This window comes from Athene noctua, chromosome 1, assembly GCF_965140245.1.
Source record: "Athene noctua chromosome 1, bAthNoc1.hap1.1, whole genome shotgun sequence".
Classification (NCBI taxonomy): Eukaryota; Metazoa; Chordata; class Aves; order Strigiformes; family Strigidae; genus Athene; species Athene noctua.
Genome location: NC_134037.1, coordinates 243,692,190 through 243,714,987, shown reverse-complemented (window position 1 = coordinate 243,714,987; position 22,798 = coordinate 243,692,190). Strand labels below are relative to the sequence as shown.

Below are 22,798 nucleotides of genomic sequence, written 5' to 3'. Positions count from 1 at the left end.
CTGATTTGAAAAACAGAATGGAACTTGGTCCATTTCCATTGTCTAAGTGGTTTAAAGGGGAGAAAAAAAATGAACCCCTCCCCTAAGTAGCAAATTTAGTCTAGTTATTCTATGATGTTATTATCAAAATTGCTAAAGGCATTTCTACATAAAAATTAAAGTGCACACATGCCCAAGTATTCTCTTTTATGCTATTTTGAGGACATAATTCCCTAATGTCTTCTTTCAAAAGCCTAGTATTTTCCACTGCACTGAATAGATAGGCTCTATCTCTAGCTCGAACATCAAAAAGTAACCTTCATGATCATCAATGAAAAGTGACAACTGATTTTATTAACTGTATTCATTATAACACATAATATGACAGTGGGAATATTTTTCACTGTAAGATTTTTGAATGGAAGAAAAGTGCAGTTAGTCTGAGTTCCTTACATTCATTAGAAGCAAGACTATTGAAACCATCAACATTTACAATGACACAAGCAAACACCAGAATCAGTGCCAATAAATACACAGAGTACCAAAATAAATATTTACAGAATTAAAAATATAATAAACACTGATTAGTATATCCTTGTGAACTGCCAGGGAAGAAAGACATCTATTGCTTATCAGTTAGGTTGTAAATACGTTAAGAATACAGTGATTTGAAGAGACACATACTCATCAAAGTTTGTAGAGGTGGAAAGGAGCAGAGTGTGTCTAACAGTCTGTTATAAAAACACCCCCCCGCAGTGTTGTGAGCTTTCAGTAAGAAAAAGTTGGTGCACATAGACTCGCCAGATTATTAGTAAACCACTTAGCTAAGAAGAGTGGGGAATTCTGGCTTTACTCACTCATTATCTTGAAGAGGTCATATGCTACCTTACTGGAGGTGGCTGACACAAAAATACAAGGGAAAATTGTAATTAACAGTGATCTGTCAGCTATAACACGTCTTACAGAAACAGGTTAAGTGATTTGTAACAGGACACATTTGTCCCTTTCAGCACATAGGAAACCCCAAGAGCATCAGTTTTCAGATGCAGTGTGGAGCAGTCCCTGCTACATTTTCCTCAGACACAACATGATATTTAATTAGAGTTGAGCTGTGATAAAAAACTGAAGCCATGATGTGTTTTCTGGACTTACTGAATCTCTATTTTCCACCAACCACGTTCATACCTCATCCCCCATTTCAACAGGGCCACAAGCCTCAACACCAGAGTTTTTCTGAGACTGACTGCTCACAAACATAGCAAGCTAAATTCAGATGTGGCCAAATTATGGGATCTTCACCCAATAACAACTGACACTGCTAATAGATTTACTGATTTCAGAGGGAATACTGGTGGACTGAGATCTTGTTCAGCTGTTGCAATCTGTCCCACGGCAGAGGGTTTGCTTTAATTTTACACAAAGGCAACAGCTTTAGTCTTGCTCCCTTGTGCTGCAGAAAATTACTTGCACTCTACCTAGGACTTGGTGGTGCTGCTGCACAGTGTCTTACACTCCCTCCCCTCTCCCCCTTGGGCTGCAAGGGTGCAGCCAGTGCTCACCACCCTGCCAAAGGCTTGGGTCTTCACATTCCTCTGGCAAAGTGACAATGGAAGAGCAGCGAGATGCCATGGGTCGGTGCTGGACTACGGGGGATTTGTGGAAGTCCCTGTGCTAAAACTTCCCTCAGAAACGAAGGTACTGAGCACTTCTCAGGTGTTGATGAGAGCTGTCACACTGTAGTCCACCGGGAGGAGCACTGGCTTCAGCACGCCCAGACTCTAAGAGAGTCTGGCCCCTAACGCAGTGTAATCAGCAATCCGAGCATCAATGCAAGAAAAAAAAAAAAAAAAAAAGGAGCCAGACTTTATACGCCAGATTTTATAGCTTAACTCTCTGTTTCCCACAAGAACCAGGGGTCCATCCCTTGCTTTCATCGCACCTCCTAGCCACCCTATCAACCCTCCCACCCCAGCACATCACCACCACCCTGGCTTTTCCTGCTGCTGTCCAATCTGGCAGACACCTCCACGTGGTGACACCCCGCACCCCTCTGCTGGGACCACACGGCAGTGTCAAGCAGAAAATTCTGCCTGTGACAGTGCCTTGCTCCCCCAGTCCACAGGGTGCAGGTGAGTTGGGACAGATCTTCCCCTTTGCTGCCATTAACCAAGAAACATCACCAGATGTGTAGCTTTTACATTTTAAGGTCAGGCGTAATTCAAAGCAGATGCAGCAAATTTTCTTTTATGAGCACATTATGTTCAAAGCTTCCAATGCATCTGCATAAAAAGCCCATGGAAACAACCTGATACTGAAATAGCAACTGTTTTGATGCAACATCATCCAAAATAATAAAAACATGTTAAAGATCTTACCATTCAGTCCCTACATACCATTCTCCCTAAAAACAGATTTAAAACATGGCTGTGTAATAATTAAAGGGAGACACCATTAGTTACCGTATCAAAAAACATGAACAACACAATAAGCAAGGGTTTTAGCACTCTGGAAAGGATCTGGTCCTGTTTTTGCTGTCACAAGTTAAATTAAGGAAGGCAGTGATTGTGTTAGCTGTAATTTAAACACGCTGAGCACTGGAGTTCCATGCGGGAGTTGCTGCTTGTTAAGATGGAAAAACAATGGAAAGACATGTTTTGCATTCAGATCAATGAAAATACTACTACAGTAATATAAAAGACTGCACAATCACCTGAATAATGTTTATCTTTAAAAAGAAAAAAAAAAAAAAAGGAAGACTTATTTAAGAAACACTTCATATTTCCTTAAGATTAAGGACCTTCACTGGTTCTTAACTGGAGTCAGTGGAAGCTTTGCCACCGGGGAGCTGGACCTTGGAAAGAGATTGTCATGTTGGCAAATGACAGTTTTCTAACTTTGTGGCCATAGCTGGATTAGCTTCTACAGCAGAGCATTGCTTGGATGTGATGCTGAAGTAGGCAAAGCGATCTTCTTCTTTTAGCCATTGCTACAAGACGCCTTTCAGCCTAGCAGTTTAAACTCCTTGCCCTGTGAACTGCATAACCTTTTCCTCTCTCCACCACAGCTTTGGTTCTATTTATTTAATTATGTACAGAAAGGAAAAAGAAAAGTAGTTCTTACCAAAGATAAAGAAATTCTGGGCATAGTCTCCATTACAGCTTCTGGGCTTTCCTACAAGAGTGACATGCTTCCCTGCTAGATTCGCTAAACTGTCCACAACAGGAAAAGTGGAGGGATGTATTTCACTCTATGCAAAATATCACTCAACATCTTCACCCACGTGTATGAGATCACACAGCAGAGATCTCCATTTTAAATATCTTTCTGCTTGTTCTGAAGGTGAATTAATTTTTCCAGCACCAAGAATTAGGAGCAAAGACCTCCTGAAGAAGACACTGGCAGCAGCTTCTCTTTTGTAGTGTTGGAAGGCTAGATCAAAAATCTCAGTCTCCCAAGCAACTGCAGCATGGCTGAGAGGGAATGAGAGACATAGAAAAAAAAGGGAATCCCAGGCAATAGTACTCACTGTTTTGCATGAAGAAGCCCTCTAAGACAAGAAGAGCTTTAACCAACTGCTTTTGCAGGAATAAAGGCCCCCAGAACATGGCTTGAATGGTTATAGCTCTTATTCCTTTGCATATGACAAATTCTTCCATTTCTCTCTACATGAAATGGACCTAGGAAACACCAAATCAATGCTGACCATTCCTAGCTGAGATGCTCACAAGGAAGACAAGATGCGAGCTAATGATAAGCTAAAAAATTCCTGTGAGTCAAATTAAAAATAAACTGTCCCCTGAACACAAACAGCAAGACAGATTCAGATACCTTCTCCTCACAGTAAATAACACCTGGACTCATGACAAGGGAATCACATCACCCCATCCTTCCCCTCCCTCGATGCAAGGGAGGAATGGATGTTCAGCAGGAACCCATCCCCAGCCACTGAAGACAACTGGCAGTGCATTCTCAGCACTGAATCTCAGAGAGTCAGTTGCTGTGCAATTCGGCTCAGACACATGGGGTTATGTCATCATAATGAAAACAGAAACATAACAAAAGGAAAAAAAAGAAGCCAAAATTAAAAAAAAAAAAACAACACAAAAACCCAACAAAACAAACAAATAAAACCAACAACCAAACCCTGCAGAAGCTGTCATGTGTAAACTCTCTCCAGACTCATTCCTGCAGCATCTTTGAGTCGGTGTCAATTTGTTTTTCCAAGACAGAAGCCTCAGCCTTTCATATCAGTAACTATGAAAATACATTTTCAGGCCACCTTGCTTAGAGTCCCCCATTGTGGCTGTTAGATAACCATCTGCCTTGTAAGTGGCTATTGTTACTGTGAACTGTCTCTTTCATACCATTATCTTGCTGAAAAGCCTTTTCTGAAAGTAGTCCATTACAGCATGGAAAATAAAACCTCCGAGCATGGCTATGTAGCAGAATCAATGGCTCCCTTTGATCTGCAAGCTCAGTCAGTACTACAAATTTAAGAAACAAGGTTTTGCTTTGCTAAGCAAAGCCTGTTAATTTGGCTCATCTGCACTTACAGCATCTTACTGAAAATGCCATCTGTATCAGACGTTTTGAAGACTTTGGTGCAATATTCGCTTAGCTTAGATAAATAATTTAGTAAGATACATTAAAAAATAATCAGTGAATTAATTTTCATAGTGTACATCTATGCATGTAATTTTAAAAATTCAGTCCTCTACTACCCTGAATGGCATTGAGGATATTCACAGTGGATGAAGAAAATGCTGGTGATTGATGGAATAAGACTGAACATAGATTTTTCTTATTCTAGTCATGGAATTTCTTCTGAAATCTGCTATGCGTGTTTGAGTCCTATTACTGGCAAAAGCAAAATGCATACACACCACAGGGAAAATAAGACCCTTTCAGTCTGTTGCAGGCCACATATATAGTATAGGAAACTTAACTCCTATCATGACAAAAGAAGTCCACATTTCATGCTACTGAAAGGAAACATTTTGTGCTGATATATAGGACAGGAATGTATACCACTGAAATCACTGTAGATAGCTATAAAATACTATGCAATATCTAGAAATATCCTAAGAACATACAAAATTTACCAACAGTGACCTGAAAGTGCAAAGAGTACATATAACTAAATGCCAAGTCCTGATCTATAAAATCCTTTATGAATGACATATAAGCTGATAATTACAAAGCATCATTCAGACTACAAAATAACAACTGAAACATATGAAGAAAAGTATTCTCTAAGAAAATTTAAATGATGACAGCATTGGGAATGTTATCTTTGGGACTTAGAACACCATTTCTACCTTGATACCTAACAAAACCAAGGAAAATATATGCTTGAACAGGGTAACATAAATAAGAATGCAAACCACCACAGAATGCCTTAGGACTATTACCTCTTTACATCTCAGCCTTTAAATCCAGCAAAGCCATTAACTGTTTGTTCTTAGGCATCTCACAGTATTTTATAGGGATCTTTCAGGAATTAAATATAGGTCTAAAGAAAGCCTTTGAACCTCCTTCCAAAGATTGTTTTAAGCATTGTGTGGAGTTATACAAATATATTTCCATGAAAATTGAAAGCCTTAGTAAATATTAAATTTTCTATTACCTTTTGACATAAAAAACATAGATGGCTTAAAGACAAAAGTGAGTTCTATAAATACAAAGTTAATTTGACCATTAAATTGTATTTTTACTCTCACTCAACCATTACCCTGAATCAACGTCAGTATGTCGCAATGATTCAAAATACTGACGCCCCACTACAAGATACTTTCCCATTTTCCTTTTAAGGATATGATTGTCCTTAAAATATGTACACAGCAAGCAGCCAAATGAACCGCCAAGAGATTTGCAAAATGTACTTACACTGGGCATGCGATAGAAAGCTTGAGAGGGCACCTGGGGAGCACCTGGCCTCAGCTGGCAGTACCGCCACCCTCCCACCCCATGCCCGGCTGCCAGCCCAGGGCTTCCTGCTCCGCACCGGGGACTAGCACCGAGGAGGAAGCCACCCGACAGCATGCAGGGGATGGAGGAAAAACCGGGCACAAAACAAAGGAGAGAGAGAAAAATGAAGGGAAGCCAAAGCATTTTAATGATGATTCGTGTTAGTCATTACGTGAGAGGGAGCTAGTCTAGTGTCACTCTATTGGTTTCTCAATACAGACATGCCACAATGCAAACAAAATGCATATGATGAATAATTTGCCGCACACAAATCCTGTAGAGATGGTAGCTAGTATCTTCTAGCAGTTTTAAAGATGCACCACTCCTACTACCTGTACTCAGTGCTTCCAGTTTTTATGGTACTACCCCAAGCTCACCACATCCTCCCTCCCTCTCAACTTCCAGTACCCTATAGAATCTCTCTGCCCAATTTGTCCTTACAACAAAATAGGTATTTATGATTTTTCTGCAGAGTTGTCATGCAAGGAAAGATGTGTCCCTTACAGTCAAACAAAAACAAAAGAACAGAAAAAGGAATGTTAGGTTTAGGGCCGAGGACCAGGATAATATTCCATGTTCTGTACGTTCATCCTTTTGAGGGTATATCAGCTTTAACTTTCTAAAATGTACAGGCGGAGTCAGGCCAAATGCAAATCCCTTTCTCAGGCAAAGGAAATCACTGACATCGTGTTTGTAGACAGACCTACAGCACATCCCCTCAGCCTGTGCGTGGGAGCACGCATGCATGGCTGTGTTCACATTTGAGCACAAGTGTGCATGGGTGTGTGCCCTTGCCCAGGTGCACGTACCCTAGGAGGAGGTGTGTTCCGACTACACATGCATATGTACAACACGTCTCTGTGAGTAGGCATGTAGAAAACCACACACATACACGTTAGAAAGAAAACATATAAAATAATCTTCTTTGAAGTGTATTAAGGTTCTTACTCAAACCATAACAGGGACTGATCAGGAAAACTAACACTTTGTCCCTGTTCACTGGGGCATTGCAGTTTGCTATTAAATCCTGCAGTAATTTCAGAACTAGATGCCAATTTTACCTTTGAGACTATAATGTCATTTCCCCAGTGAACCACACATATACATATATACAACTCTTATTATGGTATTTCCTGGATTTTTATGGTTTATCTATAACCTTAATATCCTTCAAATGTATATTCTGTATATTTATTTTCCTTTTTTTCTTTCAATTTAAGAGACAATAAAACCAACTGCTATGTATGATCAGACCCATTAGCTTCAATGACGTGAATTTGGATTCTCTGCATAATATAGACATGTATATTTTTAAAATGTATATTATTTTTCAGATACACTGGAGCATATATTTTATATTAACTGTGGTCTGATGATTAAATACTCATATCAAAATATTTTGTAAATACATAACATTTACCTTTAGACTTCAGTAATTTTTTGAGCTTTTTCAGTGTATCATAAAAATATGTCCTCAGGCACATTAAAACCCTATTAAATTTCTTTGAAATGTTGTCAATGCCCATGTACAGTAGCCACTATTGAAAAATGTTCTGGCCATTAATACATTTCTCATAAGATCCAAGCTCATCAGACCATTTTATGTACCACTAACTTACCATATTTCTTTTTCTCTCTTAAAAGTAAATTTATTCTGACGTTATTAAGAATGAAAATAAAAAGCAATGAGAACCCAACCTTTTTTTAAATAGTCAAAAACTAATTTTATATATTTTAAAAAATAATAATTAAAAAACACGTTTCTCTCCTGGGTTCCTTCTCTGTAAGGTTTAAGCCCAGAGCAACTTTGTCTAAACCCCTGAAAATAGAGGATTGCAGTGGCAATGCTGTCAGAACCTCAGCCTGACCCACAGAATGCGCCACTGGAATAAAATCAGCACTTCAGACTTACTTATCTGGGGATGAATGAGCCCATACAAAACAGAGTTTTGCTCTAATTTAAGGTACTTACACAAAGTTCTATTATTTTAGAACTGTAAAATTATCTACCTATAAAAACTAACTCTTGCTTAAACTCTAGATAATACAGACGGGTGATTTTCTTTTTTTTTATAAAAAATCTGTAGCATTGAGGAAATCTGCTAAAATATGTATATATTTACACATGGCAAGCAAGTTACTGTATAAATGTGAACGGTGTGTATATATTGGCATTTAGTAAAATGTTTCCCTGAACCTGATTGTATGTGTTATTGGACAAGTATTGATGTAAACATCTGAACCTACTTCAGGTGTCTCCTTTACCCATTTACATTAGACCAGATCAAAACCAACCAGACAGACAGACAAACAAAAATATGTTTTCCTGTTAGACAAGTCCACCTAACTCCTTAGTTAGCTACTGAACACAAGTCAATCAAGTCTGCTGCTGAGCAGTGCTCTTGTTCCTACAGCAGGTAAAATACCTGTTAGGTTGGTTGTTTTTTTGCTTGGCATTTTTTCCAACATCTTGTAGAGCAAACACCATTTTTGGAGCCAGGCACCCACCCTCCACTCCTCCCCCAGAAATGATTTAAAGAGAAGTGTATTGGAGAACCTCTCGTGTTGCTCCTTTTGTAACTCTGTTCCCTTGTAGAACTCATGGCACTGCTTTGCATGAGGAAGGATGGTCATTTAGGTTCATAATCCAAGTTCTGCTTCCAAAAAGGCATGTAAAAATGAACCTCCCCAGTGTTTAGTGCTGCAGAAAAACTATACAAATGTAAAAAAAAAGTGCTCTAAAACAAGTCAACTTTTTATATTCAGCCATACAGTCTAGTAAGAAGGGATTCAGAAGTGCAGGCCCATGGAGTACAGTGACGTAAGCCTTTTAGGTGCCTTTCTTCAGGTGATGCAAAACTAATTCATTGGTCTCCTACGCAGACTTTTACACATTGACCTTGCCGTTTGTCTCCACCTCTTACTCAACTACTTTTTGGCACTGTCCTGGTACGCGGCAGCTTTCAGTGTTGTCCCTGCTAAGCCCCTGTTACTGACCCGGCGTACCAGTACTTTAGAGACAGGGATTTTTGTTCTGTGCATCTCGCTTTTGGCCAGGTGATGGTGTGCGATGTGATGACTGTTACTGGCGTCTGCTGCATGACTGGCATGCGACGAAAGGTGTTTAATGCTGATGGGTATCTTGGAGTCCTTCACTGAGCTTGAGGGCGTTCTCAGTGAGCATGTGGTCGTTATTGGAGACACGGGCTTGGCGCGTGGCACGAAGGTGACCTCTTCATCCGCAGGCCCCGCTGGTGGGTTCTCATCCGGCTCTGCGTAGAGGTCATAGAGAGCATCCCCGCTGTAGCTGTCCCTGGGAATGGTCTCCTTCTGGATGCTTGTGGAACTATCTTCCTCAGGACCAGGGGTGGTGGAATCCCAATAGCCCTCATCGCTGTTTGGGATGCCTTCGTGCTGCTCCTTCTCCCTGCCCTTCTGCTCCTCTTTGTGGTTGAGGTGAATGGGGATCTGGTGGAGACCACCACGTTTCACCACCACCTTGTTCTGGGCCCCCTCGGTACCTCGGTTCTCCTTCAATCCCTCGGGCTTCTTTGTCCCTCCTCCACCTCCTCCTTCTGTCTGGGTCTCTTCTGTCTGCGACAGCATATCCCAGAACTCCTGAAGGTAGGTGTCATCCACCTGGTCCGGGCTGGCCATCTCCTCCCCACCTCCCTGGTAGGCCACCATGGTGGGATGCTTCTTGGAGGCACCCAGCTTGCCGGCCCCGGGGGTGCTCTTCTCGCAGCCGCCACTCCCGCCGCCCACATCCTCCTCATGGTCCGCAATAATATCTCCGCAGCCTGTAAGAGAGTCAAAGCTTTTCAGTGAAGTCACGTCAGCAAACATCAAACAAATACGATCAATCGATTGCTCTGAGGGTGGATCAACAGAGGAAGGGTCAGGGGCGGCTGCCGTCTCTTGGCCGCTATCACAGTGAGGTTCAAGAGGGGGGATAGTCGTTATTGGAATGTCACCTGTTATGGCCGCATCCTTCGCAGTCCCAAGCTCTGCGGCGCCCGGCTCCGGTCGCTGGCGGCAGAGCTCCTCGGGTCGCCGTCCAGCCGCGGCGGGGTCCTCCCGGGGCGGGGGGCTGCTGGCCCGCGGCTCCCCGCCGCCCGCTTCGGGCTCCTCGGGCGAGGCGAGCGCCTCGCCGCCGCGCTTCTCCCGCGGCGGTTCCAGCCCTGCGCTGGCTGCTGCGCTGCTCGGAGTTTCAGACAAAGGTTTCGGCGTCTCCTCTTTGATGCACTCCAGGCTGGCAGTCAAGGACCCCGGCATAATAAGACCGGCCTGGATCTCCGAGGCTTCTCCCCTCTCCCCCTTGCCGTTTTTGTCCTTTTTGTGCCACCGCATGCTGCTGAAGATCCCTTTCAGACCCTTCTTTTGTCTGCCGCCAGCCCGCTGCTCCGCGCTCTCCGCCCTGCCGTTCTCCGCCCTGCCGTTCTTCCTCAGCAGGGAGAAGAAGCTGTGCGACTTGGCCACCGAGCTGCCGGGGGAGACGCCGAGGCTGCCGGCCGGCCGGCCCTGCGCCTCCTTGCTCTGCGGGTCGCCGCCGCCCGGTTCCTCCTTCTTGCTGCTCTCCAGCACGGCGTCGGCCAAGCCGTCGTGCGTCCGGCTCCGCACCATCCCCGCTTTGCTGGCGCCCTTCCCCTCCCCGCCTTTGCTCCTCACCCCGAAGATGCTCGGCATGGTGCCCCCGGATTTCCTCCTCTTGAACAGTTTGAAGGCGGTTTTGTTAATCCTCCCCGACGGCTGCTCGGCGGCCGGAGGCTCGGCACAGTCGCAGTGCGAGTCCATGTCTGCCGCTGCCGCCGCCGCCGCTGCCGCCGCCGCGGCCTCCCCTCCGCCGCCGCCCCGGTGCCCGGTGCGATCCCTCACTGACAGCCCCGCCGCCGCCGCCGCCGCCGCCCGTCCGTCTCCATGGCAACCCGGAGGGGGGCGGAGGGGGGGAGGATAAGCCGCTTTTCCTCCGCCGCGGGCCTGCGCCAGGCCGCCGTCGCCCACTCTGAATCAACCTGAGCCGCCGCAGCTCCGCCGGCAGCGCCCCTGCCTCCACCCCTCCCCAAAGGCCTTACATAACTTAACCCCCTCCTCCTGCGGCCGCGCCGGGCCCTGCCCGCCGGGGAGGACCCCGCGCTGGGGGGGCGAGGGCGAGGCCGCCCCGCCGAGCGGCTCCGCGGGGCCGCTCGGTGGTGGCCGCGGGCGAGCCCGCGCTGCGAGCCCGTTTGCCGCCCGGCCCGGGCCCCGCCGCCGCCTCGCAGCACCTCTGCTCGCCCTCTCCCGCGCAAAGCCGGGCTCTCGGGTGCCCCGGGAGGGCGTCGCGGCTCCGCAGACGTGCAGCCGGGCAGGCAGAGCTCAGCTTTTATTCACGAGAGCGTTTCGCATCGCTTCTGTGTCCTCCCGGCACAGTCACGCAGCGCGGTGGACTACGGACGTTGCGGGACTGAACCCGCGCAGTGTGGAATGCGGCACCGAGAGAAAGCGGGGGGCGGGGGAACACACAGTCTGCAGGTGACAATGCACCACACGGCGGGGACAGACGGCGGGAAACAGGGGACACCCAGACCGAACCCGGGAGGTCCGTACCCCCAGGGGCAGAGGCAAATGATGCCAATTTCTCCCTCCTCCGCCCTTGCTCCCCCCCCCCACCTCATCAGGACGACTCGCGCCGTCCCCGTGTCCCTGTCTCTCCCCGGTGCCTAAGGCCATGTGTCCCCCCTGACGAGGACCAGAGGGGAGCAGTGGCAGGAGCTGGGGCAAAGCCCAGCCCTCACTCTGCTCACCTGCCCTGCCAGGGAGGGGGAGCACGGCGGCAGCCCCCACAGAAGCCTTTTCCCAGACCCCGCATCCACTGCGCACAGTCGTGACACCCAAATCATGGCCATGGTGCTCTGCCACCGGGGGTGATGGCCAGCAGCACAGCCACAGCGCTGGGGCAGCTGGTGGCACCCTGGACACAAACAGCCTCCCTGGCTGCAAATCTATCCCAGAGGGAAGGGAAGGGAAGGGAAGGGAAGGGAAGGGAAGGGAAGGGAAGGGAAGGGAAGGGAAGGGAAGGGAAGGGAAGGGAAGGGAAGGGAAGGGAAGGGAAGGGAAGGGAAGGGAAGGGAAACAGTTGAGTTCAGCCAGAAGGGCCCTACAACATTCCTCTAAGCCCACAGCCTGGCCACTTTAGGGCTGACTAAAAGCTACAGCATGTTATTAAGGATATTGTCCAGGGCTCTCAAACATTGACAGGCACCTCTCTAGGAAGCCTGTTCCAGTGTGTGACCACCCTCTAGGTAAAGAATTGCTTCCTGATGTCCAGTCTAAACTTTCCCTGATACAGCTTTGAACCGTTCCCACACGTCCTGTCACCAGATACCAGGGAGAAGAGATCAGCATCTCTCTCGCCTCTTCCCCTCCTCAGGAATCTCAGAAAGCAGTTAGGTTGCCCCTCAGCCTCTTTTTTTCAAACTAGACAAACCTGACCAAATTAACGACCCTGAACTCCCGACTCGCTAAACAACACCTCTACCTTGGCTCTTTCTGGAGGCTGGGTTGTTTCAGCTTGGGGGCAGTGGTCTGCACCACAGCTGCAGAGCAGACCTGCTTTCAACCAGAGCTGTAATAATGCGTGTGCCCTGGCAGCCTGACTCTGCTGTACAGCATTAGTCTGGGCTCCTCAAAACATAAATGCTTGTCTGGGTTTTAGCTATAAATGCAAGTGAGAACCACTAAAAGGGAAGTTGTATGTGGGCCCTCTGGCTTAGGGCTAGGTTCTGCTCCCTTTGAAGTCAGTAAAAGGTTTTCCCATTGACTTCAGTGGTTGGAAAAATTAGTTTGGTTTTTTTTTTTTTTAAACACCATCAGACATTCATTGCACTCTCCCTCGAGAGCAGGTTGAATTATCTGTTGTGAATAATTTATCGAGTGAATTTAGTCCTTTTTCTGTTCATGTATAAAAAGTGCCATTTGCATTCAGAATTACAAGTGTTCGATAAGAGCAATATGAGCACATCATTCAACTCACAGGTCTGTCTCTCCTGCCTTCTGCGAGAGACGGAGGAAAGGACAGATGAGACAGAAGCCAAGATTTTGACTGGAGGAGGAGTAAGTTACATCTTAGAGTGCAGTTTGTAAATATGCCCAACACCCAGCAGCCATGGAGGTCAGACCAAAACCTTGACCCATAGGTGTAAGTTGCTCACCTTGACTGTGCCTCCATCAGCTGTGCTGCATCACAAGTTCCCCCATCACTCGGTAAAAATTCTGCTCTTTAGACAGATGAAGAAAATTTGCAAAAAAAAGAGAAAATACCAATTGCTCTTGTGCCAATGCAAATACATAGAGCCAGGCGTCCTTTGGAAATCCAAGACAACAAAACCTGGTTATGTATCTTGGGGAAAAGTGGGCAAAAATGCTAATAGGTAAGACTTGGCCAGATGGCTGAACTCACCAATTTTTGCACTTTCATACTGGTGCTTTGCTACATTTCACCAATCTTTAATATTTTACTAATTCTTCTTACAAGCATTAAGTCAAAAGAAGGAGATACTGAGATACAAAAGGCAGAGGACAGCTGTATGGAACAGACAAGTTATTGTGCCCTCTTTCTTTTTGTGTGAATATATGCAGCCATGATGGAAAGGGTGGACTTTCAGCTTGTTTTGGGGTCAACTTAAAATCCAAGCGTTAATGGACAAAAGTGACTTGAGGTCAACCTGAAATTACTACTTCAGAATTTTTTTGACAAATTGAATTATTTTGCTACACAATTGCTTTCAATCTTTTTTGCACACTTTAAAATATTGTTTAAATAACCTTGAAGTACCTCTGGAATGGATAGTCATTCTAAAATGAAATATTAAAACATTGAATTTTGAAAGTGACAAATGAAACGTTCCCACTTTTTATCTTCTCTGTTATTATTTTGTTTTAACCTGAAGACATCTATGGATTTAGTATGAACTCATGACATGATTTGGTCAACCTGCCCTTGCAGGCCTGAACAGGAAAAGCTTTAGACAAAATGTTCACCAACTTCTAACTGAAGAAGAGTAATGATGAAAGGTGGTTATATTCATGCAAAATAGCTCTTACATCTAGGGGTATTTGGACACCAGAGTGCTCTATAATCAAGGAGGCTGGGTGAAAATGTTCTCTGCCACATCTGTTGTGCCCATGTTCTCATGTGTAATGGGAACTTCACACAGAGAGTTGAGTGGCATTCCCTTGCCCTTTTCACTCCCCCTGCTTTTGGCTGGGATTTCTCCTGGAAGCAAATGGCATGGTGTCATTTTTGCAAAACTGTAAAAGGATATGGGATATGTGTGAATGGCCTTCCAAGATGATTGAGGGTGATTTCTGGAAAAGGATGGTGAGGAGTTGGATGAAATGGAACCAGAGACATTTTCTTCCATGTGGTCCCTTTTTATTCTTTCTGGTTTTACGTTGTAGGAAGCTTGCACAAAGCATATGTAAGCAATACCTACTACTTACTGTTTTTCTCAGAGGTTTAAAACTCCGTCCCCTGAATTATGGTAGGGATTTTTTTATGGCTTCCCTTCACCTCTGTAGGTCTGAAATGGAAGTCTGCTTCTGACTGTGAAAAATGTAATAACACTGTCTTCCTGGCAAGAGGGAAGAAAGACTGACAGACACCTTGCAAAGTGAAAAAAAATTTAAAAGCACAGAGAGACTCCATGGTCAGCTCTGAGCTCCTGATGACTTGCAGACATGGGGCAGCTGAGCAGCAGTGGTGGGAGAGCTGTTTCTGCTGCATCCCTCCCAACCTGGCTTAGCCTGAAGAACATCTGAGACGGTGGAAGAGATCCCATGCCAGGCTGCACGGCACAGCCACACCAGAGGGTTTATTCCATCTGAAGGGAATTTGCAAAGGGTCTACGGAAGAAATGTTTTTGAACATGAATTTTTTTCATCCTTAGAATGAATACGAATGAAGAAAAACAGACAAGAAACACTATATTACAAAATTATTCAGAAAAGGTAATTTAAAAAACACGTAACATTTATAGGTATAGACTTTTTTATACCAATTAAGGACTTTGAGGTGAAGGGTATCCTCTCCTTGTTCCCTGGATATATCCTTCAGCTTTTTTGGGCTGCTTGCTGAAGGTTACTGTCACAGACTGCTGGTCCAGCTCCCAGCCTTTGCTCCACCGCTGACCCATGCAGTGATCTGCAGGAAGCCATGGCTTTGCTTCATTTCAGCTGAGGGTGTCTCTCCAGTGACCCACAGGCACCACAGTCCTGTCCCAGACTCATGCCCTACAGAGTGCTGGAACCACAGGGGCACCCCTGCAGCTGGAGCCATCGGGTGAAACAGCAGCAGCAATAATTACAGACCAGCCGGCAGAGCCTCGCACTGCTTTTCCCCAGTGATTACACCAGGCAGACGCTCTCAGTCCCTCCAGAGACTGCAGTATATGGCACAGAATGAACACTGAATAAAAACCCGAGGATTCACCAAGTATGAATTAGTGGTGGAAGTGACAGCTAGCAAAGCACTGTGTCCCTCATTTTGAAAGAAGCCCCGGAGCTTTTCAGTGTTTCGAGGCTGCCTCACATGCTGAACGGGATCACTGAGCACAGGGTGACAGGACAGAGGTGTCTGAAAACCTCTGCAGGAATTTTTCACTTCATGCTTCATTTCTAAGTAGTTCAGTGAGTCCAGAGAGTCAGGAGCAGCCCTCTCAACATAGTACCCAGGGTGTGCTCAGTTTTAAGCCAGAGTTTACCCATTTTCTGCTGAAGTTCTTTACTTTTTTTTTTTTTTTTTTTTTTTGTGTTAGCATTCTCTTCAGCTGTGTATATATAATTCATGGGGCTCGAAGACACTACATCATTTTAAAAATAGTACATCTTCCTAATGTTAAGCAGTGGATCTAAGCTGCAGAAAGTGAATTGCAAGACTTTGGCCAGCACAGTGCCTGCATCTAGACCCCAACTGGTGCTGGGAGAAAGTCAGCAAGCTTTTAAAAAGTCATAGATAATTACCATGCCAGGGGCTAGTATTTAAGGATGCATACAGGGAGGCTCAGAACAGTAACAAGTTCATAGGGAAAACAGGCCCACTCCCTGAAAAGTTACTTCAAACACCACAGTTCCTTCTAACTGGTTAGGTGCGCTACTGCACAGGTAAACTCTTCAATGCATTACAGTATCAGGAAATGGAAGAGCTGCTGTTTGCTGGATTACAAAATCAATCAGCTCATTAAGGAAGACATAAGTAATGTCAGCTCTCTGCTGATATCTTAAGATTTGCTTAGGAAACCACTGGGACTAAAAAAAAAAAAAAAAGAGAGAGAGAGCAGCCAAAAACAGCAAAAGAAATTGTCAGAAAAAGAAATGGGGTATTAAAGAATCCCTCTTATTTTCCATATGAGCCTTCTTGCTGTAGCACATATCAGTGGGAAGTATCTGCTTGTACAGGTACAGAGGAAAAGCATCTAGATTTCTAACATTTGCCACCTGTTTGCATTTGCTTTCCAACAGATCCATGTCCTCTAATACTGCATATGTCCTTCTTCCCTCTTCCAGCCCATGTGGCAGCAGCTAAGAACTCCTCCAGACTGTTTGCTTTGTTACTTCTTGCTCCATTTTCCCAGGTCAGATCATTTTCCACATCTTTTTCTGAAAACCAAACTCTCCCCCTCCCAGCTGCAGAGGCATAAAGAGCATAAATGTGTTGTTCAGCATGTCCAGAGCCTGGCTGACCCTCACTCTCAGGCAGATCAAACTGGGGATGTTTCAGGGAAAAGGTTCTTAAAGGAATCTGAAAAATGCAATATATGGAAAGAAGAATAAAGAGTGGCAAGTAGAAGATGAGGGATAAAGTGGATTTCCAACACTCTATCAGACTGTCCGCACAGGCTTCATGCTCACCAGAAACTGTCTGATTAACACATGAAAAACTGTCACTGGGAAAATCTGGTGTCAGTGCAAAGTGCAGATAGCAAAGATCATCGTGACTGGGAGATGTGCATGTCCCTGTAAAGTATATCTCCAGTCTTCAGGGAGATAATAAACTGTCATTACTTTGTTTTAGTGGCTGAAGCGCCGCAGTACTGGGAAGTGTACAGTGAGCAGAACAAGACACATTTCTCAAAATAGACACCTGGACTCTGTTTTCAGAAAATTATGTCTGAGCCTCACAAACTTACAGAATTTGGAAGTGCCCGCCTCAGAACCATGCAATTTAAGTAACAAATATGTCCACTAAATCTCCAAGAAATCACACCAAACGAGCTGAAGTACAGATTCTTGAACAGGTAAATAATCATGCCCTTTTGCAGTATAAATGTGGAGGAAAGAAAAAACAGTTACTGACTTTTCACATGTATGTGAAAGGAATCCTGTGGCCACTGTGAGGTTTTGTTTTATTACTGTCACTCAGCCCCAGTGTCCCTTCCAGGTGAAATTTTATAGAAAAAAACCCGTTCATCAAGAAATAGATGTTCAGGTTGAGCGAATCAATCACGGGGCTTCTGAAAACAAGTAAACAATCTGAGCTGAGAAAGCATGAATTTCAAGATATTTTTGTTGTTGAAACAACTTTTCTATATAAACAGCTTATGTTTTGCTGTTTTGAAGAGCAAAATACAAAAATACCAGTAACCCACCCAAAATGAAGCAAAACACGAGTTCAACCTGAAGGAAATCATTGAATGTTTTCCAGTTCAGCCAACAGACTGAAAAAATTGATTGTCTGAGTATGATCTCTGTGTTATCCAACTGTTCTCAATGCAAAACAAAAGGATTACAGAGAAATAAGGAAGCAACTGAGAAACTGAAAGAGGGAAAATATCCATCATTTGTCTTAAAGCTAAATACAAATTAAAAATGCAGGCAGTGCATGTAGTCCCCTAAGGGACAGATTTACTTCTAATTAATAGTGTGTTAGTGTCCTAGCCCTCTGCATTAAAAATAAACAAACCCTCTAGATTAATCCTGCTATAACATTGTAGCTAGAACCTCCAAGAATTAACCCAGCCCAATCCCAGATTTACTTGCACTGTAATTACTGGAAATGGTGGAGAGTTTATTTGCTCCCATATACTGAACTTAAAGGAGAAATGTTTAAAAAAAAAAATCCTGTAAATATGAGGTTTTTTACATGGATATACAGCCATTCCCTTTCTTCTCTGGATGTTTACAGTATCCCAGACATAATTTTTTTTTTTCTAATTGTGCTAGTTAAGTTTTTCTACTTCAAAAATAAATGAAAATAAAATCCTGGCTGTGCTGTTGCAGCAGACCTAACAGACCACAGGAGGGATGGGTCTTCCCCACTACCTTTAATTAAAAGCCCAAAGAAGAGTGTAAGCAGATTAGGGGCACAATGGGGAATACTAGGTCAGAATGTGTTTTTCAAACAGCTGAGAATGATTTCTGGAGGATGAGGACATTTTTGCTGAGAAGTAAGCATTCAAAAAACTTCCATCACATTGGGGATGCCTGGGTTTTTTCCTCACCCTTGTACTATCTCAGACCTTTCCACTGACTTCAGCAGAAATAATTCTAATTAGTGATAGTGGATGTAAAAGTCAGAATCCCGCCCTTATTAAAGATTCAACCTCCCTAAATAGGATGCCTAGATAGATGTGATCATATTACTCATGCTTTTTTAAAAAATAAAAAATACTTCTCCAATTTACAGCAAGGCTATTGCTAGATTTAGCTGCTGCAGATAAAAGAAGTCCTTTAAGTACAATTACTGATAGATACATCATTAGTTTGATTTCAGGAGTGCTCTGTCTCGCTTTCCTTCTTTGCCCTCATTTCACAATGTATAAAGCCACCAGCCCCCAGGTAGTGGGAGCAGCTGGGTACCAGCACGGTGGTAGCAAGGGGGAGACTTTGAGCTCAGGTGAAAGGACTCAGAGGCCAAGTGTGAAAGAGAGAAAAGAAACCTGAGGACATGTGAAACACACGGGCTGTGAAGGAATTACTGAAAAGCTTTGGGACTAAATCTGAGCCTTAGAACATGGTGGGAGAGGAGAGAAATAATTGTGCTTTTTATTATGACAAGTTTCCAAAACTAATGACAGAATTCACTGTCAGGATTTTTTTTGGTAGCCCCAAACCTGCAACTACTCCCATACAAGCTGCTCTTAAGTAGATAAACACTATAGATTTTGTATTTGATATAAGGTATGTCAGCAGCTTCCAGAAGGGTTGCATATAAGATGCTATATAAAACTAGGCCATTCCTTGCAAACCTGCAGGAACCAGGTTTCCATCTGTTTCAAACCAAAGGGTAGGTTTCATCTCCCCATGTTTAACCAGTTGCAGGGTAAACAGCTGCATCTCAGCTAGTTAGCTTCAATCCCCTTTCTCCAATGTGGCAAAAGACAAGTAGTCTTAGGGTGCAGTTTATTTGACCTGTTTTACATATCAGCTTAAGTGTGGATGAGGTAAATCCTGTCCTAAAAAATCTGAGCCGCAGTTAAACAGTCAGAGAAAAACACATGTTTGCTCAAATCAGTCCCTCTACAAATGTTTCAGCATTTGTGGATTTTAAGTTATTTCCTTCCTATCCCAAAAATACCAGCCAACATTTTTCAGTTTTCAGTTTTTCCATTTGGGGAAAACATTGTTACACAGAAATAAAACATTTTCCATCATCTCTAATGCAAACATGTGCATTGCTCAATGTATGTGCACATGGTGATGCCTGTTTCTTGCACCAAGGGAGTTACTAAGATAGTTGGGAGTTTGCAGGACTGGTCAAAGTTAACACCATGGGAAAGGCTTGGTGCAGCCTGGAATTTAGTTGTATCAGTCCCTCAGAGCTGTGAGAGTTTCTAAAGAAATCTGACCCTGCTTTTTCTTTCTAAAAATGATGCCTTGATACATATCAGTGAACTCGCAGTCATAGAGATGCTGGTAGCTTGTAGAGAAGCACACGATTTATTTCCCACATGGCACTTCCACTGATCTCTTTTTAATATTGGCCTCTGATGCTCTGCGCTCACTAAAGAGCATTGTGTTGTACACATGATACAAATAACACCAGAGGGTTTTTTCCAAAGGGCTATTTTTGACAAAAGCTGTTGCTCTGACAGCAGATCGCTCGATCAATTCTAACTGAATGTCAGCTAAAGGACAGCTTTTCAGTTTTCTCTTTTTACTTTTTTTCATCACTAAGTAAAATGAAGCAGTGGGTGTTGATTTATGACAGTTTTACTAAAATATCTGAAGAGTACAGTTCAGTTTAAGAATAGATTAGTACCAAGAGGAATAATCACTGGGGCTTCCACTCCTGCTGTACTTGCTCAGACAAAACAGGTTTCCAGAGAAGCACCATTTGCACAAGGATTATGTAAGAAACGTTGGATTAGGCCCTTTAAGTTGGCTGGTAGGACACCCAGGATGCAGAACAAGCATCCCCCAGCCCCTTGGGAAATGGAGGTCTCTCCTCAGTGGTGTTTCCACACATAATAGTTGAATTCGGCATCTACCAAAGACAATTGCAAAACTTCCACCAAGCTCCACGGTGCTGGATTGGGGCCAGGGGCGAAACCAGCAGCCTAGTTTGCCTGGTGTCACTGACTGGTTGGGGAAAGCCCATTTCTCTTGACTCCTGGCCAGGGTATATCATCCCTTGCTTCCAGCCAATGGCAAAACCATGCACCAATGCAAAAGATGTCATATGTATCAAATGGGATGATCAAGATCATCCAGTCCTTTTCATGGAGTTTTTCCACGGAGCCTCACAAAAATAGGCTGACAGGTGGTCACAGAGATTTGCCTGAACTCATGGATTACCAGGCCAGAAGGAAGCATTCTGTGACTTCAGATTTGCAGTCTTGTAAACACAAGGTAGAAAAAATGACCTGATTTTTTGCAAAAATATGTGCCTATGGCCAGGTTTTTTTTTTTTTACTTGCTCATTTCATGGCACACATGCATACATACATACATATCTAAACACACAGAACTCCCAAAGCATTTTTTTCATAGAGATTCTTCTCCTTTTCACACTCTGGTCTTACTTAAATATGCCTAGAAGTTTACTCTCTCTCAAAATAACTCTGTACCAGTTTTTTGAAGTGCAATTGTGTCTGTGAAATAGTGAAGGGGATAAATGGCCAACAAACTGCATACTTCACCAACACTTATCTCAGATCAATTGATAATCCCTTGTCAGGCTGATTGCTGTCAAAACCAGGACAAGCAAAGGCATTTTTCATTCCCACCATTGCAGCTGTTGTCTTTTTCTGTTAGCCCAATTAAGCAAAGAAAAAGGAGTAGCACCATATCAGAGCCAGTTTGCCTTAGGATATAAATTGTCATCTTGTATTTGTCCATAGTCAACACTGCAAGAATAACAAAGCAATGCCATAAAACTTAACCACTGTGCTGAAAACACAAAGGAACCATTTTTTCCCCTCCAAATCAACGTGGCATCCAGCCATGATGCCTCATGACAGGCACGGACCCTCCCTCAGCCCGGCGGATCACAGGGCTGTGCACAGCCACCCTGTGTCCCCTGTGGCCAGCCCCGTGCCTGTGCTGCCAGGGTTTGGGGCTCAGCCTCACTCAGCCTGAGCCCAGCAGAATCGGACTCCTCCCCCCACCGCTCCAGAGCTGAGGGATTTTGCTGGATGCTGTCATGAAAGCTGTTTTCCCTCCTCCACCTCTCCTCCACACTTGGCAGGAGAGACCCCTACACCTTTCAGCTTGGAAAACAAGGGGGAATCAGTAATTTTCCCTGGCGCTGTTAGCCAAAGCCCTTCTGGAAATGAGCTGACACTAGTGTAGAAGTGTAGCTGACTTCTGGCAACAAATGCCAAAGAAGTGCATCACCCTTGTGGCTTGTTGTCTACATGGCAGGACACCCTGTTGTGTGCTGGATTGTCACATGTAATCTATGCAAATGCAGTCATTAGCTTTAGCAGATGTTTTTTTATCGTGCTGCTTCAAAACTGAAAAGGGATCGGCGGGGATTTTTGTTTTCTTATCTAAATTTTGAGGAACAGAATAAATTGCAACAACCTGTTGTTACTGTGAACGCACCCTTCCTGGTACATAAGGCTGTGCACCTATTTCCACTCTACCTAAGAACATTTTATTTATTGCTTTTTATTTTCTTGATCTAAATTTTAACAAAAATTCTCATAACAGCGTTAGGAAAGTAGGTTTGTGTTTATTGTCTGCCTGTGACCCATGGAGACAAACAGATATAGAGGTATCAAAGAGGAGAATCAATGTTACCAGCAGATTTAAGTTCTTCATTCCTGGTCCTTGCTACTGGGCAGTGCCCCTCATTACAAAATGCCCTTTTTGCTCTCCTTAGGCTCATTCATCTCAGTCAGGTGATGATAGATATCAGAGCAGTGGGCAAGGTAGTTTGGATGCAGGCACTTGGTTTGGAGGGGAGAGGGTTTAATGGCATGAATGCCATTGTGTCTGTTGTCTCACCATCAAGCAGGACCCTGTGCAGAGAGCAGATATAACTTCAATGTCCCATCCTTGAGCTGTGGCCGGTCCATGAGAGCTCCGGGGGCACAACCAACCTTCTGACTGTGAGAGCTTGTGGTGGGAATTGAGACTGGAGCAGGGACCAAGGCAAGACCGACATCAAAGATGCAAGAAAGAGGGTGAAGCTGAACTAAGAGGATTTGCTGGGGGCTGTGCCAGGGAACCCCTGGAGCAGCCATATGGCTGCAGACAGTGCCGGGCACCACCAGCCTCCACTGCCCCTGTGACCGTACAAGAAGCTTCTTCTCAGCAGCACGGCAGTGGTCCTGCTGGGGTGGCACTGGGCTCCCCACCTGCCTTCCCTGCGCTCTGCAGCTGCTCGCCCGGGGCTGCCGAGCCTCACCAAGGTGCAGGGAGAGGGCAGGAG

At 44.5% G+C, this 22,798-nt stretch overlaps 1 protein-coding gene across 2 annotated transcripts; it reads right to left on the bottom strand.

Moving 5' to 3' along the window:
* Positions 1 to 323: 323 nt before the first annotated feature.
* On the bottom strand, positions 324 to 10,988 carry AMER2 (APC membrane recruitment protein 2). Of its 2 annotated transcripts, none has more exons than XM_074915323.1 (2): positions 9,921 to 10,988; positions 324 to 9,746 (listed from the first exon to the last, which is right to left on the bottom strand). In XM_074915323.1, the coding sequence occupies exons 1-2, from the start codon at positions 10,738 to 10,740 to the stop codon at positions 8,875 to 8,877; spliced, it is 1,692 nt and encodes a 563-aa protein (XP_074771424.1). In that variant the 5' UTR covers positions 10,741 to 10,988; the 3' UTR covers positions 324 to 8,874. The 2 variants fall into 2 exon arrangements, with proteins under 2 accessions (XP_074771424.1, XP_074771433.1); XM_074915332.1 differs by having other exon boundaries at positions 10,101 to 10,936.
* Between the last annotated feature and the right edge of the window lie 11,810 nt (positions 10,989 to 22,798).